Consider the following 21,077-nt stretch of genomic DNA (forward strand, 5'->3'; position numbering starts at 1 on the left):
TGTAAGAGAGGCTGCTTACCTCATCAAAAAATTACCATGAAAAGTGATCACTGACAGCCAATTATAAGCCATTATAAGAAGCATGCTGTTTCGGAAATATTCAAATTATGTGATTTAAAACCTGTTATTCTATTCAAAGGTATCTATGACTATATTTGAGATTACATCTAAAATTTGAAATGATATAGAAATTGCTAGTTTATAAGCCACTCTCCACAGTGTGTAAATAATCTTAAACTCATCAAGAGCAGAGGTATTTTATTAATTGCATTTAATAACATAACTAAAAATTGTGAAAACATCCCCCAAAGCTCTAGTTACCCAAAAAAGACAAATAACCCTTAGCATTTTTAAGCCTACATAAAGTCTGCCACAGGAGTTTCTTTCTTTTTTTAAATGGCCTTTAAATAAATATATGAGTCAGTTTAAAAAGGCATTTACTTGGATTAAAGTGAGTATTCTGCCAGAATGTCAGTATAATAAATTGCGGGTGGCAGAAGTTTTAAACGAGGTTAAATTAGAGATTCTAAGTTTATATATTTATTTTTTACTCACTCTATTGCTGTAATTAGAGAAGCTTTTGGTTGATCTTCAAATTGTGCCTTGTCATGGAATACCATACCTACCTGCTTTTATGATAAGTCCTATGGTGTATTTTCTCAATGACCAGAATGGTGGTATAATCCATATGCATGCATCCAGCTTCCCTCCTGCTACTACTACACACACACATCCTTACACTTGTTTCATTTCTTCCACCACCTTTCATCCCTGATACTATACTCTTCCACTTTACTTCAGTGTCTTCAATGGCAATGACCAAATTATGTTAGCCACAGAGTTTTGTTCCTGGTAAGCTATTTCATAAAAGAACCTAATACACACTGACTTTAAAATCTCTGCTAGTCTGTGCTACCTGCACCGAGGACTGAACTAGCTCAATTTCGTAAACAAATATGTTTCACCACCAATAGGTGGTCTTGTAGAATGTGTTTTAAATGATGTAACCTCTTAGAAGAGCTGACCGTGTCTCAAGGCATGGGAAGCCTCACCTTCAAGCTGATACCAGCTGAGTAACTGAACTAATGAGCTTCAGGAGACAGATAATCCATAACACAGCTGGGACAATCCTGCTTGAGTGCCGACAACACTGAAATGGGGCATGATCTCACAGTATATCTCCTCTGAAAGTTCAATACAGCAAAGTAAACAGAAAAAAGTTCCACGTGATAATTTTATGCTAATTATTTAATTGACATTAAAATACTTCAACCATCATGTTTCTCTAGTTATCAAGTAAAGATATTAAAAATAAATACATTTTTAAAGGTTCACGATTGACCACTAATGTCTCTACTCTGAAATTAAAATATCAGAGGCTATCAAAACATTTTCGACATTGCATCCTAACGATGAAGATGAAAGCATCAGACCAAAGAGCTCTTATGCTGTTACACTGTGCATATTGTTTTATACAGAATTTTTGCTCAGCTCATTAACTTAATTCCATCTACCTCGTGCCATCCCTTAGTAATAGTTTTTTCACTAACTGTATACATTTTCCACCCACTGCTCTGAGCACAAAAGAATCAAACACCACACTTGCTGCAGCCTAAATAAAATAGCAGTAGTCTTCACAAAAGGTGAATTTGGAATGACAATCTGCATTCCCAGTTCCTAAACTTCAAAGTAAACACTAATTGTCTTGTGGACAATGCATCGGGGTACACATATTACACGCGTCTCAGTCTTGAACATTTAAGTGTGAAACGAGAGCAACAAATAGGCAAACCTTCCGCAGCAAAGGATGCGGGCTGCAAAGCAAGCCAGCAGCTATGAAGAATTCATGCTTGTTTTACCTACCGGCGTTGTCCATGTCTCAAGAGTGGTGAGGCGAGTTCTGTAGCCTGGCAGCCGGAAAGCCCTGGCTCTTCTGACTAACGAAGCACCCTGTCCTTCTGCTGATTATCAGCCCTTGCTGGCACACTGAGCATACTTCATGCACTGTCTGCAGGAGACACCGCCAGGAAATTTATATCTCCAAGGATGACAAACAGCCATTAGCTCCATTACAGGCTGATTAAGAGGGACTGAGCCTATCAAGTGGGTACTTGAATCCCCTGGGGGTTCCACCTCTGCTCTGAGCTAAGGAGGGGGAAAAAAATCACTGCAATGTTGAATGTGTTGCACATTTCAGGAAAAAAAAGTGCACATGCTATGCAAAACACAGAGCTTTCCAAAAGATGCCAGGGCAAACAGGAGCAGGAAGAGGCATTGGTCATGAAAAGGTAAAAAGGAATATTTTAAAATACAATACATTATCCTTTCCTTGGGGTTAGTCTAAATATGGTTCAGCCTTTATCATTGACATCACTGAATGACTGGGCAACTTTTCAATTTAAAATTTTAAAGTGTTTTGGTTGTTGGGGGAGGAGGCAGGGAGTAGCAGATAAAACATTGAAAAATAAAGACTATCTTTAATATCTCTGCTCGAAATAAATATTAGGAAGTTGAGTATTGCCATTCCATTTTAGTTATGTTCATCATGACTAGTTCTTCTATTTCTGATCAGAATTTCTGCTCACCTATCCTAATAGAGAAATTCAAAGTATTTTCACCAAAGGTCACTAAAAATACAAGAAAGAATTGTCAAAAGAGGTTAGGGGATTCTACAGTCTGTTATAATCTGTGGCTAAAGAAATGTGAAGATCAGGAAAGACTGACTAACACAGAAAGACCCTACTTCACTTCTTTTCTTTAATTTGGCTATGTAAAGACGACTCTCAAAGACATCAAAAACTGCTTACGCTCTCAGGACACAAGGGTGAGCACAGTGCTGGAGAAATCAGGTGCCAGGCCTCGTGGCTGTCATGACATTAGATGCTGGGGACAGCACAACTGTTTTCTGCGTTTTCTCAAATATAGTACAAAGATTTATAATGACCTCATAGGACCTACAATAAAATGAATCTGCAGTACAGTTAGGCTCTCCAGGTCTTTTATACCAACAGATTTTTAAAAAACAGTTCATAGTGTTATATCCCCAGAGTTGCTAAACTTGAAAGGCAATTTGTTTATTAAGCATTTCTTTATGCCATTGGAATTCCTAGTGACACACCAGTTGCAAATTATTTATAGTCTAGTTTCCCATTGTAACAGCTTCTAGGTTTAAGTATTTTTGTTTTTAATGTAACTTCAAGATTTCCTATAGATATGAGGTTCTTTTATTGTTTAAACAAAACATTTTGTTTATGTCAGTGATAGCTCAGAAATGTTTTCCTCAAAGAAAAACTGAATTTCTCAGTGACTTTTAGCCTGAGATTTTTAACCCTGTCATTTCAATTCTGTCACACAATTTTAAAGGTATATCACTCTATGAATTTAAAAAAAAAAAAAATTCTTTGTAGATTTTTTTAAAAATTTGCTTGGATCCCATAAGACTGAAATCACTGTGGTTTCTACACCTCATCTACTTGCCCTGATTAAGACCTGCCAACTATCCAGAGTGAGTGTTATAAGCTCAAAATCTAGGACAAACTATTTTTAAGAAAAAAAAAAAAAAGAGGAGCTAACAGGGAAATAAAGATAACAGAGAGAGAAGATACATCATTGAAGACTGAGATTTGGGTAAGGAGTAGCTAAGAAGTCTCATCTATTGGCAGTGCCTATTGCCTAATATGAATATATTTATATTAGCTTTGTCCACAGTTCAAAATGTGACTCTGAGTTATTTTTATTACTACCGTTAGTCCTTAAATGACAAATGGATTATGTTCCAAAAGTTCGTTTTATTGGTCGTTCGAAACACACTTTTTTTTCCCTAAATACTGATGGCTTCCAAGGACAGCCCATTAAGCACTCCCTAACTCACAGTGCGATTTGTATAAAATCTAATCTTTACCCACAATTCTAAAATCCAGAAAGTTTTGAAAATATTGTTGTTTTTTGTAAGTTTGGCTCCAGAATGCATTTTGCGTCATAACTTGAAGTGATGTGATGCTATTAAAAATCTTTACTTATCCCACTTAGAGCAAATAATCATGTTTTTTTTTTTTTTTTTTTGAGACAGAGTCTCGCTCTGTCGCCCAGGCTGGAGTGCAGTGGCTGGATGGATCTCAGCTCACTGCAGGCTCCGCCTCCTGGGTTCACGCCATTCTCCTGCCTCAGCCTCCCGAGTAGCTGGGACTACAGGCGCCCACCACCTCGCCCGGCTAGTTTTTTGTATTTTTTTTTAGTAGAGACGGGGTTTCACCGTGTTAGCCAGGATGGTCTCGATCTCCTGACCTCGTGATCCGCCCGTCTCGGCCTCCCAAAGTGCTGGGATTACAGGCTTGAGCCACCGCGCCCGGCCAATAATCATGTTTGCTACAGAAATGTTTAATATTATAGGTTCTAAGAATCTTCCCAGACCCTGCTAGGGGTGATTCATAATAAGTAGCATATGGTTTCTATTACCTTTCTAAAATAAAATTCTGAATTCTGAAACACAACTGACTCCAAGGGCTTCAGTTGAAGGACTGTGATCCTTCAGTCCATTTTTGCAATTTAAAATGGTAGATGGCAAGCATTTGTGATGATGGATGTGTTAATCAGCCAGATTAAATCATCCCACATTGTACACATATATCATAATATCACATCATACCCCATAAATATATACAGTTATAATTTGTCAATTTACAATCAAATAAAATGGCAGAAAATAATTCTTAATATTATTTTGTCACAGGATTCCCTTATGTATTTAGGAACTTACCATCTCCCTCCCTTGCCTGCAAATACTCAAACATCTCCACTCAGAGATAAACAAGAAATGGGCAACATAGAAAAATGTCCAGAAATCAGAAAACTAATGTTGACTGTCCATTATAAATTAAGCCCTGTCCAAAAACTGCATTCATTGCCAAGGACATAACTGCTTCCCATTTCTCTGTATTGGTAACTGGCCCCACCACTGCCCTTCCTCTGTCCCTCCCCAGCATCAGAGGAAGGGCAATGCAACTGTGAAAAAGCACAGTAAGTGGACCATTTTCCTCAAGCTCCAGTGAGAATCCACTCCCTCCCTTGATTTAATTCACACCCACAATTAATATGCTGTAGCTGGGGAATGCCTGGTTATAAAATGTTCACCAGGCCCTTTCCAATGGCCCCAGAGATGCTGTGGGCATGGTACAGGCATTGATAAGCCTAATGTTCTCCATTATGTTTCTAAATACGGGGTTAGTTCCCATTTTTATTAACCTTCCCATGAGTATATACTCAGCTTGCCTAGAATTTGACAAACTTGTTTGAGGTTGGGGTAATTTGGAGCACCTGCATCCAAGTACCCTCAGTGCAATGCCACCTTCAAAAGAAGGACACAACCCCTGTCTGGGATTTTTAAGAAAATATTTGCCTGGGGTTGGTTGCATGTTGTTTGGGATGCCAGGCCTATCTGGCTGAGGTAGCAACAGCAAGGCTGCTGTGCGTCTTCAAACACATCACCAAGCATATCCTTCTACAAAAAAACCCTATTAGCAACCGTCTCTCTCAGTTTTAACAAAGAAGAGGATGTCTTGGCTTCCTTTCTGCTCACTTTTCTTTTTTTTTTTTTTGAGATGGAGTCTTGCTCTGTTGCCTAGGCTGGAGTGCAATGGCACAATCTTGGTTCACTGCAACCTCCACCTCCTGGGTTCAAGCAATTCTCATGCCTCAGTCTCGCGAATAGCTGGGATTACAGGTGCCCACCACCACGCCTGGCTAATTTTTGTATTTTCAGTACAGATGGGGTTTCACCATGTTGATCAGGCTGGTCTTGAACTCCTGACCGCAGGTGATCCACCTGCCTCTGCCTCCCAAAGTGCTGGGATTACAGGCATGAGCCAGGGCACTGGGTCACATTACTTCTTAACTTTCCTATGAGAAGCTCTCACTTGTTGGAAGCAGAGAGAAGAACTGATGACAATAGGTGGCAATAATACTCTACCTTTCCTAACTGAAATTTGAGCCCAGGGTGACTAAGGCCAGTTCAGATGGATTCTGTGGAGAACAAGAGCAGAAACACCACTCCAAGTGGCAGAGCGACTCCAAAATCACAGGCTAAAAAGAACATAGTTTTACTTTTAGAGGATGGACTGGGATCCTTTCTTACAACATCAGGCTCTGTTTCTCAAGATGGAGGAGTAAAACAGTGAACTGCCCACGTAATTAGATTGCTTGGTCCAGTAGATCTCTTGGATACTCAAATGGGCCTATCTGACTATCTCAACCTTTTGAGTTTCTGATTCATCCAAAGAAATAAAGAAGTGCCAGAATATTGACTATCAATGAGAAAGCTTTCTCCCTGTTCATTTTGGAACAGATTCTTCTGAAAGTCTCTTCTTTTTTTTTTGAATCAGAGTCTCCCTCTGTCACCAGGCTGGAGTGCAGTGGCAAGATCTCTGCTCACTGCAACCTCCGCCTCCCGGGTTCAAGTGATTCTCGAGCCTCAGTCCCCGGGTAGCTGGGGTTACAGGCATCTGTCATCATGTCCAGCTAATTTTTTTGTATCTTTAGTAGAGACAGCGTTTCACCATGTTGGTCAGGCTGTCTTGAACTCCTGACCTCAAGTGATCCACCCACCTCGGTCTCCCAAAGTGTTGGGATTACAGGCATGAGCCATCCCGCCCAGCTGAAAATCTCTTCTAAAAACATTTGAGCCACTGCTTTTACAAATACAGCCATCAAATAGTTCTGACAAGCAAAATGCTTGGATATATAACTCTCCAAGGTACGAAACCAAATCCCTGAACTATTAACCAAAAACAGTTCATAGGAGAAAGTTTTGCAACAGATAGTATTTCCAGGAAGATCTGGGCAAGAAACATTATACATTTATCCAATGTTCTACTCTGTGGATTTTAGGCCAACGCTTACTTGACACGACTATGTTTTCTATTATGCCAACCATTCTCCTTTTGAGGTTTCTCTTCTGATGTAAAGTGTGGGGAGGGGTCTCCTGAATTTCTTGTCAACATTTGCTTCTCTTCCCTTATTCACGGTCCTTGGAGTGTGCCTGCTGTTCACACTTACCCTATTTTTTTTTTTTTTTTTTTTTTTTTTGAGGCAGAACAGTATACACTGCTCCTTGGCTATAAATTTTTTTCCCTGTTATATTCAAAGTTGAGCCCAATCCCTCTCCCCAACTGCAAAATCCCATGGCAGTAGTCCCTATACCTATTGCAATGGTCCCAAATCAAACCTACCTTACTGTGCTTTAACAAGTGTCATTGAGTAAGTTTTTTAACAGCAAATTGTTGGAGGTAAAGACATTTTTAAATGGCTTCAATTCGTTCAGTTACTTCCACTTTTTTTTTTTTTTTTTTTTGAGACAGAATCTTGCTCTTGTCACCCAGGCTGGAGTGCAGTGGTGCAATCTTGGCTCATCACGCATTCTAGCAATTCTCCTGTCTCAGCCTCCCGAGTAGCTGGGATTACAGGCATGTGCCACCACACCTGGCTAGTTTTTGTATTTTTAGTAGAGACGGGGTTTTGCCATGTTGGCCAGGCTGGTCTGAAACTCCTAACCACGGGTGATCCGCCCACCTCAACCTCCCAAAGTGCTGGGATTACAGGCGTGAGCCACTGCACCCAGCCCATACTTAGCCTCTTTAACAACATCTTAATGCAGAGGCTGTGAAACTTTTCTGCACACCCAGATTGCCTGGTGTCTGGACCTCACATGAGGCGACATCCATCAGACACAGTCTTCTGATAAGTTTGGACATTTGGCCAAGGTGGTTTGGTGAATCCATACTTGGACAACACCCCACTGCTCCGAACACACAGCAATGATAGATAAAATATTAAATAGGTAAATCACAGCTAGGCCCAAAAAGCTAGTTGATCATTTCCATGAATGAGAAAGGAACCAAAAGCTAAAGGCAGTGGGTGAGGCTTCTGCAGTGTCCTGCTGTACCCAAGGGACAAAAGCAGAAGTCAAGGCCAGATGTGCAGCTCCTATGTAGTAATGGCTCTAAAAAAACTCCACATGAGAAAGGAGCAGTCAGAGTCAGGCTCTGCTGGAATGGAGAGCCCTGGTTCAAGAAATGAGGTTGGAAAAACAAATGGTTGATGTCTTAGTTCCAGGAGCCATGGCTTTATAAAGCCTTGAGGGGCAGGGAGAGGATAAGTCTTCATAATCAATAATTAACTAAGCTTCATATGGGTCCCTAAATAGTGGATGGGCAATATGCCCTCAAAATTGAGCAGAAACTTCCTCAAGATGTCATTAGAAAACCTGACAAGATGGGAGAGTTAGAGAGACAAGGTGGAGGTGACTTCAAAACCATAACTATTAGGGAAGGGGAGAGCGAGAGTGAAAACAAAACCAAAGGAACTGGTGTTAGGTAGCACAATGAGGTGACTATAGTTAACAATCACATTTTACATTTCAAAATAACTAAAAGAGTGCAATTGGAATGTTCCTAACATAAAAAATGATAAATGCTTGAGGCAATGAATATCTCTATTACTTTGATTTGATCATTACAAGTTGTATGATTGCATCGAAATATCAGATGTAATCCATATGTGTAATTATTATGTATCAATTAAAAATTAAAACAACAAACAAGCAAACAAACAAAAAAGACCTTCCACTGAAAATGAAGGCATGAGTTGAATTCCAAAATATTTTAAGACTGCTAATACATAAAAAGCCCGGGAATGTATTTCTCTTACAGTAACAATGCAGAAGAATGAGAGAAAACAAAGGCTCATCTGGGACCCAGGAGTCCACATGGATGGCACTTACTCAGCAATGAATCTCAGAGTAAACGCCCTGGTGGCTGGAAAACTTAAAAGCCTATCTCCATGAAAAGCATAAAAAGAACTCTGCCAAAGTCATAGAGAGAGGGTTCCCCAATATATGAAGTATGTTTAGCTTTTCTAATAAAACCAGTTAACCCAAGAGTACCTAGGAAGCAAATTCTGACATCTAAATGAGATTTCTTAGGCGTCAGTCTAGTGTGCCTTAGCCCCAGCATTGTACTCCTACAAAACCCTGCAAGCAGCCCTCTGAGACGGAGGCTCAGCATTGGCCTGGCCCTGCAAAAATATGTTGGGGAAGCTCTGGCCATTGCAGTGAAAATCAATTCATCAGACTCTTTGACTAGCAACCTGTACAGATCTAAAGGCCATCCCAAGACGGCCTTTTTTTCCCAGAAGATTCTGATTTTCTCAACGAAGATTCTGGGCTTTCTTCCTTCTCTTCCAGAATTGGAACCCAGAACTGAAACCTATATCTGAGTCTCAGGCCAGAGACCACAGTAGCAGCTTTCATTTTTTGAACATTGACTATTTACCAGGCATGGTGCCTAATACTTTCTTTATGCATTTATTTCATTTAAACCTAACGGCAAGAATGAGTTTGGTACTATTATTATTCCCATTTTATAGATGAAGAAACTAAGGCTTGGAGAGCTTAAGAAATGTGCCTCAAGATGCACAAATGATAGATCTGGATTCAAACTCAAGTCTTTTGTATTGTAGCATGTTCATGTGTCATCTCTTCATTGTATAATATTTACCAGGAATGGCCAGGCTCAAGGTATAGGCCCAACTTCTTTTTATAGAATCTAATTTTATTGAACTCCTAATTTCAATGCAAAAGCATAATTTCTTTTAAAGCTTCAGGCTTCTGTCTCAATTTGACTAATGAAATGTTTAAAGCTATTCTTTTGCCTTGGCAAAACTAAACAAAACAATCACTTCGCCCTCAATAGCACTCAATAGTCTTGGTATGAAAATAAACATGGTAGAATTTCTGCCTGTAAAAGGCATTGAGATACGGGCCTCTTTCTAAATTCCAGGAGATGGCTGCATTTAAAAAATTATTTCTGAAGGAAGACTAAATTATAAATCTGTAAATCAAAGCAGAGTGATATATGATTACCACTGTTTAGCTCAATCTATTTATCACTTCAAGGATTTTAAAAAATAGTTTTCAAGAACTTTACATATACTTTATTATGGCCAATGCTCAAAAAATTATTAAGTTGGCAGCAATGCCACCAGGTCACTGGAATGCCGAGGAAGGCATCCGTTTGGCATGGTGCTGACTATTGGCAATAAAGGACTTCTGACCATATCGATCAGCTAAAAGGGTAGCCTGTTGCTTAAAGGGCAGTTACAGCTGCTTATGGATGAATCTATTGTTACAAAACCAGCAAACAAAGGAAAAAACTGGTTCAGAGAAGCTGCTCCAGGAATATGCAACTTGCACAAGTTCTCTCCACAAGCTATCAGTTAGTTGGAAGTATGATGGGTACCCATCCTAACAAGATAGCAAGTTCCCCTCCAATGACGTGGTTGGCAGGCTCGTGCCGGCTGGACTGAGGGCAGCCTGCTATCCATAATCAAAAAGGTGATTCTCTCTAGTAGACTTTAAGAAAGGGTCAGACTACTGTTTTCTCAGATGAGCAATCATGAGCTGCCAACTGGTAGTCTAATCAAATCCAGCCCACTGACATGATCATTTGGCTAGGCCAAACCTTGAAAGCTTTAGACAAGGCATCTGTTCTGAGTTTGCCAAAGTTTCCACCACTCCCAATTGTCTCACATTGAGCTACACACACTTACATGGCCTGCCTGGCTCCCGAAAGCATTTGTGCCCAAGTCTGCAGAATGGACTGCTGACTTCTCAAATCCCTTGCGGACTCATGATTCTATAAAGAAAGGGTGGTAATATCTTAATACAGCATAGAAAGGGGGAAAGGTATAGGCTGGATCTTAATGAGCTGTTCTTATAGGCTGGCAAGGGAAGTACCCTTTGCAACTCACAAAATTTCCTTCATAGGCTGTTTGGGATTCATCAAACAAGTATTCTAGGCTCTGCTTGACTTGAATTTAAATTAATAAGCATTTCTTTAGTAATAAGACATTTGTTAAGTTGGGTTACTTCTTATCAAATATGTATTGATTGCTTCCATGAAAGATGTAGAAATCTTGTCAAGGTCTTCCTCATAGCTCCTAGAACACTACTGAGTGCTCAACAATTGTTTTTAGAATGAATACATGACCAGATAAGTGATGGATGAATCAATAAACAGTGTAGTCCAGGCAGAGCCAAAATTCCTAAAAATGCCTAAAAAGCATGTGCTACTTTTTTCTCTCATGAATCAATTTCTGCCTGATCTCCTTAAACAGCCTAATGAAAGTTTAGTTTTCTCCTACCAAAGTATACTTGCCATCTAGTAGTTTTATTTTTTTTTTAAGGTATTAACACATAGGCTTCAGATTAATTGGGAGAATGATTCTTTTTCACCATTCTGCTTTTATCTCCTTATCCAGGCATTCATTGAAAAAAGAATTGGAGGTGACCCCAATCTTTCAGATCAGCTTAGGACACCTAGAGAAAAGTGCTGAGTACCTAGAGGGTCATCAATAAATGCCTGACTGATTTAACTGGGGACTCAGCTCTCTGACTCCTCCCACTACCATCATTGCTCTAAACGAGTCAGGGGTGAGATGTTATCTAAGTTTAATTACAAAGGACTAATCTGCTATGTTTACTATTCACACCACTAAACCTGGAACAGATAACAGAAAGCATTAATGCCAGCCATTTAAATGGCTCTAGATGGACTTGTCAGGACCACAGCAAACATTTAGCTAGTCTTTGAGACATGAGGTCTAGTGATTCCTCCATGGGGGTTATAGAAAATTCCTGGGAGCCACAGAAAAAGGAGATAAAACATCTGTATCTGATATGAAGGACAAAGCCAGGAAAGGCACTGGATAACAGTCAAGGGTAACCAGGTTCTAACATAACCACAGGGACACGGGCCAGGAAGCGGAAGCCATGTGGTTGTTCTTAGAGAAGTGCTTTGCCATCAGATGACTGTGATCTCTCCCTGGCTCAGACTTTTGCTTTTACTTTCCTTTCCTATTGTCTTTTCATCAGTGTTAGTTTCCTGTTGCTACTGTAACCAATTACCACCAATTTAGTGGATTAAAACAGCCCAAATTTACTCTGATGGCTCTGGGTCAGAAATCTAAAATTAGTCTTATCTTATAGGGCTCAAATCAAGGTGTTCTGAAGGGCTGCATTCCTCCTGGAGGCTCTGGCTTGGTCTCTTCTACCTCCTAGGCTCAGTTGCATTCCTTGGTTACAGCCTCATTGCTCCAAAATTTGCCTTCATCATCACATTGCCTTCACCTCTTTGACCTTCTTGTCCCTCTGATAAGGACTCCTGTGATTACACTGAGCCCAGCCAAATAATCTAGGATCATTTCTCTCAGGATCATTAAGTCAACATCCTTAATGTCTTCACATCTGCAAAGTCCTTTTTGCCATGTAAAGTAACATATTCACAGGTTTAAGGGGTTAAGATGTGGTTCTTTTGCTTTTTTTGTGTGTGGGGGGGCACCTTCCTCGACCTCCTATATCATCACTGTCTTAGCAAACTACATGTCATCAAGTCATCTTAATTAAACTTCCCTCTCCCCAGGAGCAGGCTTAGAAACAGGCAAAGCTCCCACTGCTGCTTCCATATGTGCACCTGAGGTCTTGCGTGCTGAGTAACAGGTAGAAAATATGGCAGGTAGTAGGAGGACCAACAGGAAGGGCACCAGTGGTGGGCTTTGAGCAGGTAATGGAAGGGAATTTTTGCAGGATAAAATAGTAGAGAAATTATAAAAAAAGAATGTCAATATAATGGACCTGGGGTATTTCCAATAATCTAGCTCTGTATGGCATTTCAAAGTCTGGGTCCAGCATGTTCAGTGGCTTAAATGAAAAAATGTTTAGGTCAATGCTGAATAAAGACTTTGAAAACCTCTGTGCTAGAACACAAATGGAACCATGTGTTGTTTGAAGGGGGATGGGGGAATCAAATCTCCTTAATCCCTTTATCACTGGCTCCCATCAGGAAAAACAGATAGCAGAAGAGGAATCCAACACCCCGGAAAAATTACAACTGAACTCTGCAAAGATGACATATGTAATACACCTTATTCCAAACATGTTTGCTCACATTTGGCATGTGGGTTGTGGAGAGTAGGGATTTCACTTTGTTTTTACGATGGTCTGTGGGTAGAGGTAGAGATTTCTTTTGAAATTTCTTTTGAATAAAAGAAATCACCTTTAATCATTTAACGAACCTGCATGAGGTCTTTACTACTTACCTGGAAGCCAGTATTATGTTTCTGTACAAATGCTCAAGGCGAAAAAGCAAAACCACTGAGATACCCTAGACCATATCAATATTCCTTCAAGGGAGGGACAGCAAGCAGCTCACGAATGGTATATCTTTCATTTCTTGGAGACTAGGTTGAGCAACTATCTTCCTGGAAGTCATTCCTGTCCCTCCCTACAATGGATTTTCCCGAGAGGATGTGTTCTTCCACAGTATGGAGCGTGAGAACACAGAGGGGAAAATACATGCCAAGGGTAGAAAGATCCAGAGTGTAGAGCAGAAGAATGTGACCTTGATATGCATACTGGGAGCAGAAACGCAGGAGGGAAGGAGGCAGGAGGGCTCTGCTGGCAGCAATAGGGCTGTTGCAAGACACAGGCAGAAGGCAGAGGGGGCCGCCGGCCAGCAAGTAAGTTCACAGGACTTTCAGCAAGGGCTGCAGAGTCCTAGCAACAGCCTCAGAGTTGGATGCCATGATTCTTTTTATTTTTATTTTTATTTTTTATTTTTTGAGATGAGGTCTCACTCTGTCACTCAAGCTGGAATGCTGTGGCACGATCACAGTTCACTGCAACCTCAAACTCCTGGGCTTAAGGGATCCTCCTGCCTTAGCCTCCCAAGTAGCTGGGACTACCGTCACACAACCACCACGGCCAGCTAACTTTTTTATTTTTAGTAAAGATGGGGTCTCACTATGTTGCCCAGGCTGATCTCAAACTACTAGGCTCACGTGATCCTCCCACCTTGGCACCCCATAATGCTGGGATTACAGGCATGAGCCCCAGTGCCCGGCCTGATGCTGTGATTCTTACACAGAGTTTTGGTGTTTTCAAAAACATTCACTTGCCGTAAACCTACTATATTATCCACTCAAAAATATTGGCTGTTAAGCATTTATTACTTAATACCCTGCTAACAATCTGGGGATGCAAATATAAGTAAGAGTGTCTCTCTCCTAATGCAGTTCAGGTAAATGTGAGCCTCAATAACAAGATCACCACCAAGGAATAAACCTTCTGAGAAGGGATGACCCGCTTTAGCTGCTCCCAACTTGGAAAACAGAACATGTGCTAGAAAGACACCAAATGAAGACCTAGAGGAATAAAGGGACTCACAGATCTGGCTTGCTGGGGACAACAAAAATATTTTCCATGGCCAGTTTTGCAGGCCTGAGGATCAAGATTCAATTAACATGTGACTAGTGCTATAAAATATCTGTAATTCATTTGAGATTGTTAAGTTGCTTAATAAGCATAATGATTAGTAAATTATCTAAATTTATAGAATCTCCACAAACTGAATCATTCTCATGTATTCTCTTATTCTTTAAAGTACTATTTTAAGAGCCTCCAGTAGATAGTGCTTATACAAGAAATAGTTTGAACCATAGACAAACTAAAAAGGAACAAACTTTTCCCTAAGTGACTCTACCTGTAACCCACCCACTCAGTAGACAGGAAGGGTGAAGGAAAAGGTTACAGGATTAATGTTAAAATAGCACCATCAGCATGTAATGATTCACCAGTGTGTTTATCTTTGGAAAGCTAAATTAAGTAAAACCTTCTGGTAACATTCTTTATTTTTATTCTAACAGCATTTTTTTCTGTCTTTAAAAACAACAACAAAACCACCTCTAGCTAGTCCTCTTCACGAAAGCTTTCACTGGGTACTGGAACTAATGTAGGACTCTGTTCCCTTGAAATTTGGATACAATTTTAAATTTGTCATTTAAAATGTGGCTATTGAAATAACATACATGGCATGGAACTTCAAGTGAGCATCGATTTATCAAGACACACCTTATAGCTTGCTCTTGAAAGTCTGAATTAAAAATATCTTAGCTCATCAGTCATTTGAGTCTGGAAACATTTAAATAATTAAGCTCCAAATGCATTTAGCACTACAGAATTCTCATGACCCAGGCCTTACCTGCCCTGCTTCAACAGAGTTGAAAAACCCCTGGAGCCAAGTAAATGTGGCCCAAAGCTCTGCATTTTGGTCGAATGCTAGAAATAAAGTTACGTTTACTGTTAAAAAGCTAGAAAATCAGAAACCTGTCATGTACACTTCTCCCTTTACCTAATTAGCCTTTAGTGTGTCATTTGACATACTTACCTTTGTTCATATATATTTTAGTGCCCACCCTCTAATTGGACTTATTAATAAGCAAAATATTTTCTTGTCCATCTATATTTTGAATCAAATGCGTCACACCTTATGAAGGTGTCTAAATTTGTCCTTACTATAAGAATCTAAAATTGTCTTGCTTCTAAAACCTGGTTTGAAGATATAACAGAAAAAGACCGATTTTAGGAAGCTGTATGTTATTCATAAAATCATTATGTAACAGTCTTCATTTCAGAGCTTCCCTCAGCTGATGTGTTTATACAAAGGAGCTCTGCTAAAACAAGCTGATTAGAACAAGAGGGCCCCTATGATGTCAAACATCCCCACAGACCTGACTCACCCCACCTGACAGCAACGGCAGCCAGCAATTCTGACCTGGTTAATGAGAGCAAAACAGGGCCAAGCACTTGGTAGCAGCTCCAACCCAGTCTCTGTAGCTCAGGCTGTTGATTGCAGATCCATGGACGGCAAACTCTGGAGGAAGCCCATGTACGACTGGCTAGGTGTAGGCCAAGGCCAGCACCGAGGCAGAAGCGTGGGCTTGCTCCCTGGACCATAATCAGATCAGGGGAATTCCCTACCTCACTTCCCCTCCAGTAGCAGCAATACCGTTTTCATTCAGTAGAGGAGTGGTGCTCAATCTCCACCAACCACTGTAGATTGTTTCCATATTCCACCAGAATACTTTCATTGGTTCTCAACACAAGTAATTTAGCCTTTAATGGTTTTTCAGGTGAACAGCTGTCAAACACACTATTTTACTGAACAAATTCATTCCACTGACACTCACTGAGCACTGGCATAAGCCAGGCATTGGGCAGAGTGGTAGGGACTCAACAGTGATCAAGACCCTGATCTGAGACGTCATAGTGTGGCGGGGGGATAATACAAATGCAGTGTCAATGGTTTTCCTTCATAGTATAGGTCAATTGTCCCTTATTCAAAATGTTTGGGACCAGACATAATGAGATCTCTTGGGGATGGGACCCAAGTCTAAACAGGAAATTCATTTATGTTTCATATACACCTTATACCTGTAGCCTGATGGTAATTTTATACAACATTTTTAATAGTTTTGTGCATGAAACAAAGTTTGTGTATATTGAACCGTCTGAAAACAGTGGTATCACTATTTCATATCGGTTCTCAAAAAGTTTCAGATTTTGGAGCATTTCACATTTCAGATTTTCAGATCAGGGATGCTCAATCTGTAACATGGATAAAAAGTGACAAGTGGATCATTCTTTTAAAAAACTAGGGCTACTTTAGAGCCTTACATCCACAGTAGGGACAGCAGAGAAAAAGTATGCATTAGAATATTGTCAAATACAAGAGCATGGAGAAATGGTTGCTATTATCATAGAACTTGTATGTCACGTTTGTATTTTTGAAGTGAGATAACATAGAGGAAGTTGTTCCGTACAGGGCCTAACACATCCACTAGGTCCCTATAAGCTCCTCGTGGGCATTCAATGTTTAAATGAATCAATAATTTAATCAGATAATGTGGGAATCATCTTATAAACATTTCAGTGATCTACATTTATAGATCTTCTAGCTCTGAAGATAAACAAAATTCTGAAGAACTTCTATAGGACTTCTATAGATAAAATTAGGTTTTACTTAAATTGCTTAACCAAAATTTCTATCATTTGGCTTTTGAATGAATGTTCATTCAAGATATGAAAAGAATATGTACACTTAACCCCAAAATAAACTTGCTGTGCTGTTAATGCTGACCTAAGAGTCTCTCCTGTAACTATTTGAAGCAGAAATGAAGATATGCCAATAATCTCCAAGAAACATCCTTCCAGTTTCAACTGAGATACCTTTGTCTAGAAAGTCTTCTCTGGCCTACCGAGACCAGTTAGACATCCCCTGTGTTTCCTCCTTGAGATCCTGACCTTCCATCACCCTAACACTTACCCACTTACCATAAGGCATAGCAACTGTATGGCCACTGCTCTGCAGCCCCCACAGGACTTCCAATGAGGACAGGGCCATAATTTGCTTTGAATTCCCAGCATCTAATACACAACCACACAACCTGATGCCTAGCAGATGTTCAATAAATACCTGTTCAATGAGTTTAGATGTGAAATGGAATTTTTCCTTTCAAATAGATAATCTCATGGGGGTTCTTTTTTTTGTTTTTGTTTTTCTTGAGGCAGGGTCTTGCTCTGTCACCCAGGCCAGAGTACAGGTGCAGTGGCATGATCTCAGCTTACTGTAGTATCGACTTTCCAGGCTCAAGCGATCCTCCCACCTCACTCTCACGAGTAGCTGGGACTATAGATGTGTGTCACCATGCCTGGCTTTATTTATTTATTTATTTATTTATTTATTTATTTAGAGATGGAGTCTTGCTCTGTCGCCCAGGCTGGAGGGCAGTGGCTCAATCTCAGCTCACTGCAAACTCCGCCTCCTGGGTTCATGCCATTCTCCTGCCTCCCGTAGCTGGGACTACGGGTGCCCACCACCACGCCTGGCTAATTGTTTGTGTTTTTAGTAGAGACGGGGTTTCACCGTGTTAGCAAGGATGGTCCCGATATCCCGACCTCGTGATCCGCCCACCTCGGCCTCCCAAAGTGCTGGGATTACAGGCGTGAGCCACTGCGCCTGGCCTTTTTATTTTTTGTAGAGACAGGGATTTGCCATTTTGCAGCCTGGGTCTCAAACTCCTAGGCTCAAGTAATCTGCTCGCCTTGGCCTCCCGAAGTGCTGGGATTACAGGCATAAACCACTGTGCCCAGCCCAAGGTCGGGATTCTTAACAATAGCTAATTTGTGTAACGTAGACAACGAATTTGGAATGAATTGGAGATGGAACCCAAGTCTAAGTAGGAAATTCATTTATGCTTCATATATGCATAGCCTAAACATAAGCCCTAAAAATGGCTTTATAGATGAGATGGACAGACAGAGGGAAGGACATTACTAGGTTAATGGTAAGAGCATTAAAAAAATGACCGGAAAGAGGATGAGTGACCAAATCAAGGGAATGGCCCCTATGGAGTATTAGTCTATGTGAATAGCTCCCCCTGGAGCACAAGTCCTAGTGTGACTGGGATATCTTGGAATTAGGATTTTACCAAGGCTTTGGATGGAAAAATCTCAGTTAATTGGGGTTACCTACCTCTTCTTATGTTTACCTTTTCCTGGCATTGGGTAAAGCTCTAGAAAACTTACTAAACAATAGCAAACATGTAGGGGATCTGAATGGAGAGGATGGTTCATCTTATCATTGGTGTTATCCAAGCCTGCCCATTACATTTGTAGGGACTGGGGCAAGTGCACAAATGGAAGCCCCCATCCCATATGCCTGAATATTTAAAAGCTGTAAATCAAGCTAACAAACTATTAGTTACCATATGTTCTATCCTCCAACCTTAACCAATACACTTTCATAATGATCTGGAGCATGGTGGCACTGAGAGAGTTGCCTCCTAGCCTGAAGCGCCCACTCCTCTGAGCACCCCCAGGTCTGTCCCATTGTGTCAGAGTCTGCATGCACCTCTCATATCCAGAAATGCACTTCTGTCAACACACCCCACAAACAGTCATGCCCAGGCTAACTCTCATGTCTAGGAACACTAGAAGTAAATCTGCCTTCAATCTCCTAAAAAATAGATCTAGGGAAGTGGCCCAGGAAAACCTGGAAGTGGACAAATTCCCTGTTTGGGCCAGGAATTCTAGGGCCTAAAGTAACCAAAATATGGCATAGGAAAGGACATCTGGGCTCCAGGTGGCTCCACATTCCCTGCCCTGGGAGAGATGGATAATTGGAAGAGGCCAAGGTGGCGCCCAGAGCAGGGAGGCCCCTTATGTCCACGTCAGTGCAGCATTGGGATCGTCATCTATCGCCACTGGAATTCTCTGAGATGTCCTCAATCCCCTTTGGTCTTCACAGCCCTAGGCAACAGGTTCACGGAGGTCACTGTTGTGTCATGCCTCCTTCCTGAATTCACAGCCATCACAGGTCTGCAGCCTCTCTGGGCTGTGTTCATGCTGCTCTTAGAAACATTCTGCTGCTCTCATGTAACCCCAGGCTGGGAAAAGACCACCTTAGTGCCCTCCTGGTCTCACATGCTCTTTCTCTGCTCCTGTGCCAAGCTGTGGAATAGGGAACTTGGTGACACTCTCCTTGGCCACCTACCTGGGACACCTAGAGAAAAATAGGAAGTTTCTTTCTCAACATGCTTGATGCAGGGTCATTCCAGAGAGTCCTAAATGTACCCTGGAATGGCCCACCTCCACGCTTATCTCTAAAGAATTATTCCCAGTCTTTTATCTTATGCCTGGCCTACGCTTTTGAAATTCAAAAGTCAGGAGCTGACTTCATTGTTCTCTGCCTTCAGCTCTGTCACGCTTTCCTAAGCAAATGAACGTGGAATGTCTCAGCTGATGGGGCAAAAGGAAGCATCATAAGGCACAAAGAATTACAGAAAAAAAAAAAAAAAAACGGCTAATATTTCAAAATATTGTCTCAAATACTTACATAAAATTATCATAAGGAATGCTATCCTTTTTATACAAGCACAATTCCACTTAGCCCACTGTCAGTAGGATATACACATTGAGTTTTCATGGTAGTGGGTATGGATTTGTTCTGCTTCATTTGTGGTCTCAGTCAGTCTATCTTGTGACATGCAGCATGTGCTGGCAAGATTGTCACTGGGGTGGGGAATGGGCTGAGGCCATACAACAGGGCAAAATTAATCTATCCACAGGAAGGCATCATAATAGACCCTTCAATGGAAGGGTCTAGAGGCCTGAACTTCCTTACCACAGAAATTCAGCTACTAAGACATAAGGACTTTTCTTTCTTAGATCTTCAGATATAACATCTAAGACGGCGTGTTCCTGTACATAGAGAGATAGAAAGAAAGAAAGCCATTGAACTCCTGGAGTGATATTTAAACCTAAAAATTTCACTGAATGGTGTTCGTTTGGTGTTTTCTTCCTTTCTGTTTTTCAGTAGCACCCACTTGTGATCGCAAATGCCTAATTACTGTTCAATCTAGGATGCTGTAATTAGCTTTCTAACACTGATCTTACATTAAGTCATGTAAACAGCATGGAGGAGGTGAAATGCTATGTTCCTCCTGATGAGTGTCTTAAAATAACAGATTTAAGCAACCACAGGCTGACAGACATTTTCTGTAAAAGCACATTTGAAGTCACAGACTGACATTCTCCTCTGAACAATTCCAGAAGCTCATTAGGCCTTGCATGAAACTCTGCGATGTTTTTATGAATGTGGGTCCTCCAGCTTCATGGTGGTGAATTCCTAAAATTCATCTGCAGCACATGAAAAGTTTTACTGACTGGAAGACCAAATATGGGGCAAATACCAAACAAAAATCCATTTTATAAAAATACGTAGATTTTAATGAATGTAAGACCACCTAAAATTCCAATCTTACATAAATCAAATTTATTTTTAAGTAAGTAAACTTTTCTTTTATCACTAAGAACCAGTAAACTAACAAATTTTAAACTCTACTACCATGAGTTTTAATTGCTGAGCACAGAGTTTTCGTGACTGTAATATTCTGTAATAAATTCAACCTGGGCATGATCCTTATATTTTTAGACACATTGCTGGGTTAGGTTACATTTTGTTTAGGAATTTGCCATCTACCTTGATAACTGAGATTAGTCTGCCATTTTCCCTTCTCCTATTATCCTTGCCTGGTTCTAGAATGAGCTAGGATGTGTGTCGTCATTTTCTGTAATATGAAATAGTTTGCATAAGATCAGTGCCATGGACTGAATTGTGTCCCCTCCCCTA

General features: G+C 40.6%; 1 protein-coding gene across 4 annotated transcripts in view; it reads right to left on the reverse strand.

Annotated features, from left to right (window-relative positions):
* The window catches only part of PHACTR2 (phosphatase and actin regulator 2), a 372,853-nt gene that overhangs the window by 226,035 nt on the left and 125,741 nt on the right, over positions 1–21,077 (reverse strand). The window contains exon 1 of one of the 4 annotated variants that reach the window (XM_003898091.5): positions 1,864–4,035. The exons of 2 other annotated variants lie outside the window; for them this stretch is intronic. In XM_003898091.5, coding sequence (XP_003898140.1) covers positions 1,864–1,876 — 13 coding nt within the window. In that variant the 5' untranslated portion in view covers positions 1,877–4,035. Of the gene's footprint in view, positions 1–1,863; positions 4,036–21,077 lie in introns of those variants that run through there. One more of the 4 variants, XM_003898089.5, reaches the window with a different exon arrangement.

Source organism: Papio anubis, chromosome 6 (assembly GCF_008728515.1).
Source record: "Papio anubis isolate 15944 chromosome 6, Panubis1.0, whole genome shotgun sequence".
Taxonomy (NCBI): Eukaryota; Metazoa; Chordata; class Mammalia; order Primates; family Cercopithecidae; genus Papio; species Papio anubis.